The following is a 12823-nucleotide window of genomic DNA, read 5'->3' on the forward strand; positions in this document are numbered from 1 at the left end:
TAGCCCACCCCAGGCCTGCGAGTCAGGGAATTACTACCAGGAATTGAGCAGGACAAGGGCAGGGACTGCAAGGTCAGTGCCTTAGGTGGCACAGCAGGGAGCAGAATGAGTGGACTGGCAGGGGATGGTGATAGAAGTGGTGGGGACTATGGCACGGCACCGTGTGTAGACCAGGCAGTCTGCAACCCTGGCCTAGAGTTAGAGCAACAGGCATTCAATGGAAGGGTTATATTCGGTGAAATTCTACTCTTACAATAAATGCGTTATTATCGACAACAGTTCATTAAGAATATACTATACGTCAAGGTCTTTCCCCACACTATCAAGTTTAAGCATCTCAACAACTGTCAGCTGGGGAGATAACATGATCTCATTTTAAGATGAAGTCTTAAGAACCTCAGTAATTTGCCAAAAGTCATGCAATGGGCAGCTAATCTGTCCTCCCAAATGACACCAAGAGAAAGTTCATTTAAAGTTGGGCTCTGGCTCAGGCGCTGGCGTCAGGCTAGGGGCCTCTGGCGCGGGCTTCACTGCCAGGCTGTGAGACCCAGGCTCTGAATGGGCTCTTGGGGGCCCTCTGCCTCTCAGCCCCAGTCCCTCCTGGCCCCTGTCTCGGGGATCCCGGCCCCCACGGACACCACCCATCCACCCATCCATCTGCCTGCTCCCTCAGCCGCACACCCCCCCCAGCTTGGTCAGGAAGGCGCGGGAGGGGGGCTTCTGCGGACAGGGCCTGGCTCAGCGCTGCTGCCGCCTCGCTCCACTCGCCACTCTCTGTAGCACCTCCTCGCCTGCCATCTTGAACCAATCTGGGGGCCTGACAGTTGGGAAGGCCTAGAATCCTGATAAATCCTGCTCCCTTCCCCTCAGCCGTGCTGACCTCATGCTTCTCACGTCCTCACTGCCCATCTCGTTACCTGGGGCGGCTTGAAGGAGGCCCGCCAGGTAAATTCCTGAGGGTTTCCCGTGAGGAGAGCTGGTCCTTCCTGATGAGAGGCAAGCTCGGGGGAGCTTCACATAGTCAGACAGTGAAGATTGGAGGCCACTCTCACCAGCCGCTCCCTAACCTCACCCCTCTGTTCTGCACTCTTCGTCCACAATTTCCCCTGCCTTTGCCCGGCCCCGGTCCAGGTGCCTCCCTGTCCAGCCCCCTGAGGTAAAATATACGGTGGGCAACTGAGTGTGTGAACCAGGCACGTTGAACATGCGGACAGTGGGCAGGAAGGAGGGAACCACCGTTATCATAAGGAGCAGGCGGGCCTGATCGGTCTCTCCCCAGAACGCACCCCTTCAGGCTGTAAATCAGCGTCATCAATCATCAGCCGCGAGCGCTTAACCTCTGGCCCTAACATCTGTTCCCAACTGTGCCTGAGGCATCCGCCGTGGGGTCTGCAGGAGAACCTGATGGCCCCAGGGGGACCCAGGACTCCTGAGCTTGCCTGGCGGGCCCTTTTCTCCCTGCTGCGCTGGAAGTAGCTCAAGGACAGGGACCCGCACAGAACCTGGAACACAACAGGTGCTCAGTATGGCAAGGTAGAGCAGAGGACCCTGGCGGGTTACAGTGTGTGGGGTCGCAAAGAGTCAGACATGACTGAGTGCGTGCGCGCACGCGCACGCGCGCGCACGCGCACGCACGTACACCACGGCAAAGGCAGCCGACAGCTTGTTAAGGGCATGGCCTGCAGCCAAATGGCCTGGATTCACATCGGCCTCTGCCATTTACTAGTTGTGGAACCTCAGCAAAAAGTTACTTAAGCTCGCAAGGCTTCAGTTTCCTTGTCTGGAAGAGAAAGTGCATGCTAATATGTACTTTATGAGGCTGACATGAGGATTATGTTAGTTAACACATACATGTGCAGTCCCTAGAACAGCTCCTGGCACATGTTCAATAAACGATGGCTTTTGCATTATCGCGAGACGGATGAGTGAACAGCTACTCTTCTCCTTCACCGTGAGCAACAATAATAATGATAAAACTCTCCGTCACATTGGTTTTATATGAGTGAACATATCCACAGCCACAGTTGGTGTCACAGCAGGCTGCTGGGGAGGGGTGGGGAACTCAGGCTCAAGCAGCAGAGACGCTGCTGACCCACGGCTAGAGCAGGCCTGGGCAGGCCTGGTGTTACCCCAGTGCCCCTCCATCCACGCCGCCGCCTCAGTGAATCTGTGTCTCATCTGCAGCATGGGCTCACTCGGGACTGGATGAAATGATGTTGTAAAGTAACCAGCCTGAGAGGTGCTCAAGAGATGTCACTGGCCCTGACTGCTCTCCCCGGGACAAGCCCTGGGCTAGTACCTGGGAGAACAGGCTTCCAAATGGGATCTGTTGCTGACCTTCCTGGATGACCTTAGGCCAGTCCGTTTCCTGAGTCCTCCCACGATAGAAACGATGCAGCTATATATAGGACTTCTGCCCCTCTGTCCCAGGGCAGCCATTGCTAACCAGTCCCAGCCCTCTTTCCTGCTAAGCCTCAGAAGCCTTCTCAACACAGAGCTCAGCCCCAGGCAGCTGGCGTTTGAGATACAAACCTCCATCCCTAGACTGAGTCGTCTCTAGGGCCTCTTCTCCACTAGGGTCCCTCTATTTTAGCAGCTCTGACCCTATGAGGTGCAGCCATGGCAGAAGGGACCCCTAGCTGGAGGGAGATGGGTATGGTCCCTCCTCCATGGATCCATCCTCCTGGGGTGTCCTCATCCTTGTGGATCTGTCTGAGCACAGACCCTGTGAAGGGCAACCTAGAGAAAGGGGAAATATCTTCTTTTCTGAAGGCTATTTGGTAAGTGCTTTGATGGAGTTTTAAATATGCTACAACTTTAAGGCTGAGGGGGAAGAATTTTAAAAAACTAGAAAATAAAAATGTTTAAAATGGTTGGGGTAATTCAAGAAATCCCAGAGGATGGGAAAAGCTTTCTGCTCTGATACTGTGGTTTCTTCGGGGGGGGGGGAGGTGGGGAAAGGGGCAGAGCACAAGAATTGTCAGCTGGAATCCACAGGCTACCCTGCCCCTTGCTGGGCTGGGTTCCCAAGAAGCCAGGAATTCCTGCCGGGGCCTGAGACCTGCCCCGTGGCCCGCGGCTGCTGGGAGGGGCAGACAGGCTGTCTCAGCTGCACCGGAGGCTCTGAGCATCTGGATGGATGGGTGGCAGGGTCCCAGAGGTCTGGGGGGGCCCTATCTTCTGATGAGCTGGAAGCAATTACAGCCAAGTTGCCCATCCTCTCAGAGCTCCGGGTTTCTCTTCTGAAGCAAGGAATCATGGTGGGGGGTCCATGGGACTTTAAGTTGGGGCCCCGGCACGAACCCTGAGGTGGGTCCTGAAGAAAGTGCAGGACCTGCCGCAGTGAAGGTGCAGGGAGTGGAGGCTGGCAAGGTGTGTACAGTGGTTCCCAGGCAAGAGGGAGCCTGGTGTGCTCAGGGAACCGCATCCAATGCGCCAAGGTTGGGGCAGGAGGCCATCAGGAACACCTAGGCCCCAGGAGGCCTGGGAGGAGCCTGGGCTTCATCCCACAGGCAATGGTGAGTCACAGAGGAGTGGGTATGAAGGAACAGACACCTGGGGAGATCAGCTGCCTGGCAATGAAGTTCTAAGGAGAGGGCGCCTCCAGCAGGTCGTGTCCACGTGGCCCCTGTTGCCCACGAAGCACGGCTGTCTGCCTGCAGGGCTGGGTGCAGAAAGGGCCCCCCCAGCCCTGCCTCCCCGCTTGCCTACCTGGGAGAAGTTCCTGGCCTAGGGCGCGGCCACCCTTCCCGTCGCTGACAGCCAGCTGTGTGGACGTGTGGAGCTGCTGCAGGGCCAGACACTCGGTCAGGACGTCAGCCTCAGCGTCAGGGCCCGTGTGCAGCTGGGGAGTGAGCAGAGGGAGAGAGGGGGTTAGCACGAGACCACCTGCCCACCAGCAAGTCTCATTCTAGGGGACAGGGCAGGAAGGACAGTGGCTCCAGGGCACGACCCCTCCTTCACTGCCCCTCAGTTTCCTCAGCTGTCAGATGGAGCTAATTGCGGACACAGTGAGAGTGGCGTTAGTTCAGGGCTGAGAAGCAGATGCTCAGGCGAGATCGAGCATGCAATGATTTTAATAGGTGAGGGAGAGCTGGGCGTGCTGGGAAAGCCACCAGACAGAAGGAAGAAGAGGGAGAGAGGAAGTTGGTGGGAGCTCCCTAGACTGGGAGCCCAGGGACCAGGGAGTCCTCAGGGCGCCTAAGTCTGCTGGAAGTCAGTGGGGTCCCAAGTCTCCCAGGAAGGGGTCCTGCTTCACATCCCTGCAGGGCCTGCCAGGCTCTGTCACTAGCTGGGAGCCCCCGCTGGGGGTGTGGCCTTGGCACAGATGCCAGGAGGGCATCAAAGTGCAGCAGCTGGGCCTCCCAGGAGGCTGGAGGTCTGTGGGGCAGGTTCTTGGGCCATGGCTGGGCTGACTGACACTGGCGGAGTAGGATACAGCGAATGTGCAGTAAGTGTCTCTGCCTCCTTCCTCCCCACTCCCATCTCTCTTCCTTCCCAGCACAAAATGCAGCAGAAACAGTCCAGGGCTGGGGACAGAAGACTGGACCCAAGTCCTGCTCCATGTCTTCTTACGCCTTGTGTGACACTGGACAAATACCCTCTCTGACTCTCCCTGCTCCTGCCGGACTAAGCAGCAATAATCACCCCTCAGGCCAGGCTGCTGAGAGGGGTGACGAGAGGACAGGTGTGAACAGCGGTTGAAGGTGTTGGGTCAAGGGCCGGCTCACTCCACTGGCCGAGTCCCCACGGTCACGTGACGGTGGACCCGCTGAGTCGATACCCGGCCTTGAGGGTGTCAGCTAACAGCACAATGGGGCTGGCAAGTCTTTGGCCAGTCGTCCTCAGCTATCCCTAAATATAGACTTGAGCTTGACCCCTCAGAACATCTTCACATCTCCAGTTGGGACCAGACGGGCACAGGGGTCCTCAAGTGATGAGGGGGTGTGCACTAGGATGGGAAGGGTTCCTTCTCCCAGGGAAATCCCAAAGCTGATTGTCAGAGTCCTGAAGATTGACTCGCCCAGATCCTCATTTTAACTGGGACAAAACCAACCCAGAGAAGGCAAGAGCCTTGTTGCATATCACACAGCAGCTGGGAGTCAGCCTGAGGGTCTTTCCACCCTCCCAGGCCAGCCGGGCCAGCACCCAGGCCCGGGGAAGGCATGCCTAGCCTCCCGAAGGGCTCTCGGCTCCCTGACCCAGCAGCTGTTTTCCATGTAAATTAAGTTTCTGGCAAAAGAGGGCCAAGGCATGTTCCTGCAGACCGCAATGTCGATCGGATTAGGAGCAGCGGGAGAGGAGAATTAAGGAAGAAAAGCATTTCTAATTCTCTCTGAAACGCAGCAGGGCTGCCAAGGAGCTGTCATAATACAAGGGTCGCTTTACACAGAAAGATACATCATCCCCGATGGCTTTTAATGGATGCTTATTGTTGGGAAGTTTGCAGATCTGCGGCCCCAGGTCCCAGGGGCTCAGTGCGAGCCAAGCACGGGGCCTGGGAAAACCAGGGCAGGATTCTGGTCCTTGGGCATCAGTTTGCTCGGGACAGAAGCCTCCCTGGCGTGGAGCCCAGGCCATTCCCCGTCCCTGCCCAGGCTCCTCAACCTGAAAGCAGTGGAGAGAGCTTGTGCCCTGGAAGCAGATGGGTCTGGCTCTGTCCCTCCCACACCACACAACCCTGGACAGACTTGTTACCGCTTTGAGCCTCAGTTTCCACATCTCTAAAATGGGGAGGAATCTCCCACTTCTTGATTATAGTGAGGACTAGATGAGACACGGCCTGTGAAGCACCAGATTCATCCCTCCCTCCTCAGGGTGAATGTGGCTGTGCTGTGCTCCCCGCAAGCTGACAGCACATGCGGTGGCCACGCTCCTCCTCTGCTCTACAGCTTCCGGGGGCTCCCGCGCCAAGCTGCCCCTCCCCAGTTTTCTTTCACTGAGGTCTGCTTGCTCCTAGCACCCCATTTCTGCATACCCCATCCCCTAGATTATACAGCAGTCGACTTCTCCAGCCTCTAGGCCTTTTTCTGCCCTATTTACACTGTATCCACAGTTCTGAGAACACTGTTTGGAGAACAGGAGCTGCTCCTGAATCCTGCTAGACAAGTTAATGGGCTCTTCCCGCTCTGTCCTCCTCTGACATATTGATGACTGGCCTCTGGTGTTTCTCTCCCCCCGACACACCCTCCCTGGCACTCAAGCACCTGTGGCCCCAGTGGTCCTCGGGAGATGTGGCAGGTAAGGTCCTGCCCCGAGTTGCAGTCCTGTCCCTCCAACCACACTGGGTCCCTCAGCGGCTCACACACCTCCTGTCCAAAACAAAACCCGCTGCGTTCTCCTGCAAGCCTGCTTCTCAGATTCTCTATCCTGGTGAAGGGGACCACCATCCATGCATCCTGCTCCCCCAACCTCTGACACTGATGCTCCTCCTGCCAGGCGCCCCCAACCCAGCCAAGCAGTCACCAAGCCCAGTCCCTCTTCCTCCCCTCCCACCCTGCCCCAGATCAGCCCCCACCCTCCCCACCATGTCTCTCCTGCCCCCAGCAGTGGCCTCCTTGTCTCAAATTTCCCTCTACCCATCTCGACCCATTCTCTACACAGCCCCCAGTGCCACCTTTCAGGGTGATCTGTCCCATCTCTGCCTACAAGCCCTCGATGGAACCCCCCATTCTCAGGACAGCCCTGCCACCTCCGCAGGGGCATCCTGTCACCCCACCCCCACAGCCTCCGGGCCTCGCTGCTCAGCCCGGAGACAGGCAGGGACTGTGTGAAGCCGGCCTCAGACACTGCTTCAAGCTTCTGCCACTCTCTGGGGGCCCATCTTCCTAGGCCCAGTGCTTACTCCTTCTTTAAGACTTAATGACAACGCCTTCTGATTTCTGTTCGGAACTTTTACTTTGGGTCAAGTACTGGTCAAAAAACCCTTGAGATAGATTTCCTCGTTTAATCCTCATGAGAACCCTTACAAGCAAGTCCTCTATGCCCCATCTGACAGCTGAAGACAAGAACAAAGGCGCTAAGACACAGGCCCAAGGCCATGGTGCCAGGAGCCAGGAGGCTGCATACCACTGCCCCCAGCCCCAGCCCCAGCCCCATGTCACTTCTTCCATGACCCTCCAGTTCCCCTGGATAGGCCAAAGCCCTTTCCCGGTTCTTTGACTGTTTTCTGCACACATCTATTGCGGTCTTTGTCATATTGTGTCGACTTATCCCTTCATGTTTATCTGTCTCTCACTGCCAGGTCCCCACTGAAGGTAAGGACCAAGGTTTTTATTTCTGCCTCCTGAATGCTGGGGACGTCAAATGTTTATAAATGAGCCCTGAGCAAATGGTTGAGAGAGGAGCTGGTAGGGGGATAAATGTCTTCTGGCTGAGAGTGAGGAAGTACAAACCTCCCTCGACTTATAATGAGGTTATGGCCTCATAAACCCATCAAGGTCTGAAAATATCAAAAATCAAAACTGCATTTAATACAGCTAACCTACCGAACTCAACATTCAGAAAATGAAGATCGTAGCATCCGGTCCCATCACTTCATGGCAAATAGATGGGGAAACAATGGAAACAGTAATAGACTTTATTTTCTTGGGCTCCAAAATCACCGCAGATGGTAACTGCAGCCATGAAATTAAAAGATGCTTGTTCCTTGGAAGAAAAGCTATGACCAACCTAGACAGCATATTAAAAAGCAGAGACATTACTTTGCTGACAAGGGTCCATCTAGTCAAAGCTATGGTTTTTCCAGTAGTCATGTATGGATGTGAGAGTTGGACCATAAAGAAAGTTGAGCACCGAAGAATTGGTGCTTTTGAACTGTGGTGTTGGAGAAGACTCTTGAGAGTCCCTTGGACTGCAAAGAGATCAAACCAGTCAATGCTAAAGGAAATCAGTCCTGAATATTCATTGAAAGGGCTGATCCTGAAGCTGAAGCTCCAATACTTTGGCCAGCTGATGCAAAAAACTGACTCACTGGAAAAGACCCTGATTCTGGGAAAGACTGAAGGCAGGAGGAGTAGGGGATGACAGAGGATGAGATGCTTGGATGGCATCACTGACTCGATGGACATGAATTTGAGCAAGCTCTGGAAGTTGGTGATGGACAGGAAGGCCTGGCGTGCTGCAGTCCATGGGGTCGCAAAGAGCTGGACTCGACTGAGTGACTGAACTGAGCCTATCTGATACCATAGTGTAGCCTCCCTTACCTTAAATGTGCTCCTCAGAACACTTATGCAAGACTACAGCGGGCAAAATCACCTCAGGCAAAGACTGTCTTAAACAAAGTGTCGAATAGCTCATGTAACGTACTTCCAGAATAGCTCACTTCCGAATAGCTCACTTCCAGAATACTGTAGTGGAAGTGAAAAGCAGAATGGTGGTCTGGGAACAGAATGGCTGTGAGTGTATCAGTTGTTCACCTTTGTGGTCGAGCAGCTGCCGCTGCCCAGCATCACAAGAGAAGATCCTGCCCATCGCAGGCCCCGGAGAAGATCAGACTTCAAAGTGTGGTTTCTACTGAACTTGTGAAAATACCATCGTACCATTGTAAAGTTGAAGAATTGTAAGCTGGACCATCAGAAGTCAAACCACTGTTAAGTCACGGAGAAGATCAAACTTCAAAGCGTGGTTTCTACTGAACTTGTGAAAACAAATCACTGTAAGTCATGGACCATCTTGACACTTGGGCTGGTGGGAGGCAGACGGGGGTGAGGACAGTAGCACCCTTGGGTGTGGAAGGCTGGATGCAGGCAGTGAGTGTGATCGTTGCCTGCCTTGATGCTGGACGGGAGGCTGGGTAGGCTAGGGGGGGTTGTCTGCGGAGATGGGCCTGGGACGGAGCCCTCTTACCTTCTTGCGCACTTGCTGCTCTTTGGCCGAATGGGCCTTCACGTGCTTGCGGAGGGAGCTGGGGTCTGTGTAGCGCTTGGAGCAGCCAGGGATCTGGCAGGCGTACGGCTTCTGTAACATCAGAGGGCAGAGGCGGGGTGAGTGGGGGGCACCCGCCAGGCGTACGCCCTTCTGTGTGGCTCATGTCCTATCCCTCCCTGTGTCCTAGGCCAGGAGGAGTCTGACTCAGGCCTGCCCACTGGTGCGGGGAAGGTGCCTGGCCTGGCAGTGAAGGAGGCGTCTGTGTCTCCATTCTGCCCTCATCCTGGGACCTCAGGTAAGTTGCCTCCCCTCTCAGACTCTCACTTTCTCCTCTGCAACATGGCCCCCCCCGCCAAGTTCTAAGACTTCTTCCACCTCTGACACCAGCTCTGAGAAAAGAACACCCTTTGTGGCTCACGGCTGCAGAGAAGCAGCAAGTGAAAAAGGAGCAGAGTGAGGTGGTTGCCTTGCGGAGGGGGAGGAGGAAAATGAAGGAGAGGAGTCGGGCAGAGCACAAGGCAACGGGACACAAACATGAACCAAGCTGGAGAGCGGAGGCCAGGCTCGGAGCATTGACCGACCCTGCAGTGGGTCCCGAGTCCCCAGACTGGTCCCCAGGCTATGAGAATTGTAGGTCCTCAAACCAAGAAGCACAGGAGACCAGAGGGTACTGGGTCTCAGGTGTAGCCCCAGGTAGGCTGGGCATCAGTGCCCTTCACGTCCCTTTCCCTTGGAGCCCCATTCATCTTCTAGAACAGGTCGGTGCCCACCACCTCCCCTGGTTCCTATCCAGACCCCGTGTGCTGTCTATGCCTCCAGTCTCCCCTCTCATTCACAGCCAGAGGACCTTTCTCACAGGTCTGGCCACGCTCTCACCTACTAACCCCCCATGGTCCCTGTAGTGCCAGCCCTTGGATACAATCCACCTCTGGGTGCTGAAGGCCCTTTGTGACTTTAGCCCTGGTTGAGTCCTCACCCCTCCTCCCATCCCAGCACACCCAGCTCTGGTCTCCTCCTCTCCAACCTCTCCTTGAGTCTAGTTCCCACCACCACTTCTCGAGTTTCCACCGGTAGCAGTGTCCACCTGCGCGGCTGGGTCTGTTCAGAGGTGAGTTTTCTTCCAGGAAGGGTCCCTTCTGATTCATTCCAGGTCAGGGGCTCTGTGGCTCTAACTGAATTCTGAGCTCCCCGTAGAAGCAAACCTCCATGAGACCTGGCTCAGGGACTCTGGCTCCCACTGGGGCTTCAAGTCCCTAAGGCTCCCTTTCTGAACACATCCAGCAGCTCTGATTTCTCAAGGCCCTCTGGCCTCCAACCACTGCAGGGGACACAGTGGTGGGGGACGTTTAGAGATGACGCCTATGTCCCCACCAGCCATGCCTACTGGAACTGCCCCTAAACCTTAAGGTGAGCCAGCCCTGCTGGACAGCATGGGGTTGGGGATGGGGAGCAGAAACAGACGGCCATACCTTGGTGCTGCCACGGAGAGTTGCCAGGTTAAAGAATCAGAGGAGAGCGAAAAGAGAGAGACAGGGCAGTGAGAGGCTGGCCTTGCTGAAAGGCAGGTACGGTGGGGTGGGAGGCAGGCCTCAGACCTGCCCCCCACACAACCACTCAGAGACACAGACACAGACCCACACACCACAGGGCCCTTCTTTCTTGGGCCTGATTCCCACCCCAACACACACACACACACACACACACACACACACACACACACACACACGCTGTTTCTCTCATGGGCTGTGCCCTGCTCTGCCCCAGGCTCTGTCCCCAGGGGACGCTGATACAAATCCACGCGCTTTTGTCAAAAAGCAAACAAACAGAGCTCCGTGTGTGCAGGCGCCCTCGCCTGGAAAGAGGGCACAAGGCCCATCTCTGTGTTTGTTTTTCCAGGGCCTGACGTGTGTAGAACATTCCTCCAGCCCAGCTCCCCTAGGAGCCCTCAGGAAACCCTGTGGCTGGCTGTCCCAAGCAGCAGCCAAGCCCCAGGCCTGCAGTCACCGCACCAGCTCCAAGGCCTTGTTCACAGCAGGACACTCAGGGCCGTGCTGTGAGCATCGAGCACCTCACAGCACCCTCCCGACCTGTGCACAAGACAGCCCCTCACATACTAAGCACCCCCAGTGTGCAGGCACTGCGCTCAGTGCTGGCCAACTCCAATCTCCTTTCAGCCTCTCACCCACCCCATGAAAAGCATCCCCACTTTACAGATGAGGAACCTGAGGCTGATGCTTTGCCCAAGATCCTGCAGCAATGCAGTGCCCACGCCCCTCTGCTAAGGTGCCCCCTCTCTTCTGCAGCCCTGACCGGTCCAGGGAAGTGGGCAAAGGAGAGACTATCGCCCCCATCCTCCCTGTAAGGAAGCCAAGGCCAGGGCAGGACAGTCTGCGGCAGTCGGGACTCGAGCTGCACACGGAGTGTCTGGGATGCGGCAGGATTTGGTCGGCATTCAGTCAGCAAGTCACAGGCAGGCCAGCGACTCAAGTTTGCTGTGCAGACCCCGTGTCTGGCCACCACACCTGCCGCCTCAGTTGATTCTCCCATCCCTCTCCTGTAAGGTAGGAGTGTCTGAAGCCCAGAGAGGTTGGGTGGCAGTTCTCAGACCTCTGGGACCAGATGGAGGCTGGGATTAGAACCCAGGCTGGCTCTCTCCAGCCTGTTCCACTGCTTCCCTGCCCGTGGAGAGAATCCCACGTTCTCTGGTGCCAGAGCGGAGCTGGGGACATGAGCAGGTCTCCTCTGGAAAACAAGGCCCAGCCTGCATGGCGCTGACCTCATGGGCCCTCGGGTGCTGGGAAAGCAACCTCGCCATGGGGGCCACTGCGGTATCTCCATGGGCCTGGCGCGGGGGCTAGGCTTGACCAAGACCTTCTGGGGAGATGCAGTACTGAGATAACCCTGCGGGCTCATTCTGGGCCTGCCCTGACCCTGCCCTCGGAGCTCCGTTCACACACCAAGCAGGGGCCAGAGGCCTGTTGCTTTGGGGCTGGGGCCAGGAAATGCAGTAAGGAGAGGGGAGGAAGGGGGTAAGTGAGGGTAGGTGACCCTGAGATGCCTGGAGGGAGGTCTGGGGGAGGGGGTGCAGAGGGGCCTGGTGTTGCTGGGCTGCCATGTGTACCTCTCGGGGCTGGTATAGGTGCCAAGGGCCCCAGGGGCTGGGCATGAGAAGATGATGGAGGCAGAGGGGTTTGTTAGCATACCTCTTCACTCCATGTCCCCACCCCCAAGCCAGTAAGCCTGAGGTGGGGGTGGGGGGGACAGTGGTCGGGCTCACGTTGCGGGCAGGGCTCTTCCTTCCCGCCTCATCCCCTCCGCTCTTCTCCCCTCTTCAGCAAGGGGCACTGAACTAGCAGTCAGGCAGACTGGGTTGCATCCCAGCTCCCCCACTTTCCAGCCATGTGACAGTCAATGATTTCATCTCTGAGCCTCAGTTTCTTCATTTGCAAAATGGGGACAGGCCCCTACCTTGTGGTTTGTCACTAGGATTAAACTAGGGGAGGGTGTGTGTGATCTCAGGGGACGGGGAGATGTGTAGAACATTCTGCCCAGGGCCTGGCCAGGCCCCAAAACATGACTCCCCTGCTATTTTCTGCTATCCACCTCCCCCATCTTTTGGGGATCTTGGTTTTCCCAGCTATAGAACCCCCAGAGGGCCTCCAGCTCTGACTTCTGTTGCCATGTGGCCTCCGACTTACCCTGGAGGGGTCAATCGCCCATCTGGGACTCTCTTTCCTCATCTGTATGTCCGGGTACTAGACGCTGGGCTGCACGACCACACAGGTCTCCCAGGCCCCCACCGGCACAGTTCCTCAAACTTTCGCACAAAAAGCAGAGATACAGGCCAGTGGTCCAAAATGTGGAGTCTGGCTATGGACCCGTCTTCTGCTGCACTGAGGGGCCGGGGGTCTCCCAGGCTGGTGCATCCCCTCACATAGGTGCTGTGAGACTGTGG

General features: G+C 56.4%; 1 protein-coding gene across 1 annotated transcript in view; it reads right to left on the reverse strand.

Annotated features, from left to right (window-relative positions):
• GLIS1 (GLIS family zinc finger 1) overlaps positions 1–12823 on the reverse strand; it is a 246567-nt gene that overhangs the window by 9122 nt on the left and 224622 nt on the right. Inside the window, exons 5-6 of the mRNA XM_027970436.2 lie at positions 8848–8958; positions 3712–3844 (exon numbers count right to left, since the gene is read on the reverse strand). Of these exons, the coding sequence (XP_027826237.2) occupies positions 3712–3844; positions 8848–8958 (244 nt within the window). The remainder of the gene's footprint in view (positions 1–3711; positions 3845–8847; positions 8959–12823) is intronic.

Source organism: Ovis aries, chromosome 1, assembly GCF_016772045.2.
Source record: "Ovis aries strain OAR_USU_Benz2616 breed Rambouillet chromosome 1, ARS-UI_Ramb_v3.0, whole genome shotgun sequence".
Taxonomy (NCBI): domain Eukaryota; kingdom Metazoa; phylum Chordata; class Mammalia; order Artiodactyla; family Bovidae; genus Ovis; species Ovis aries.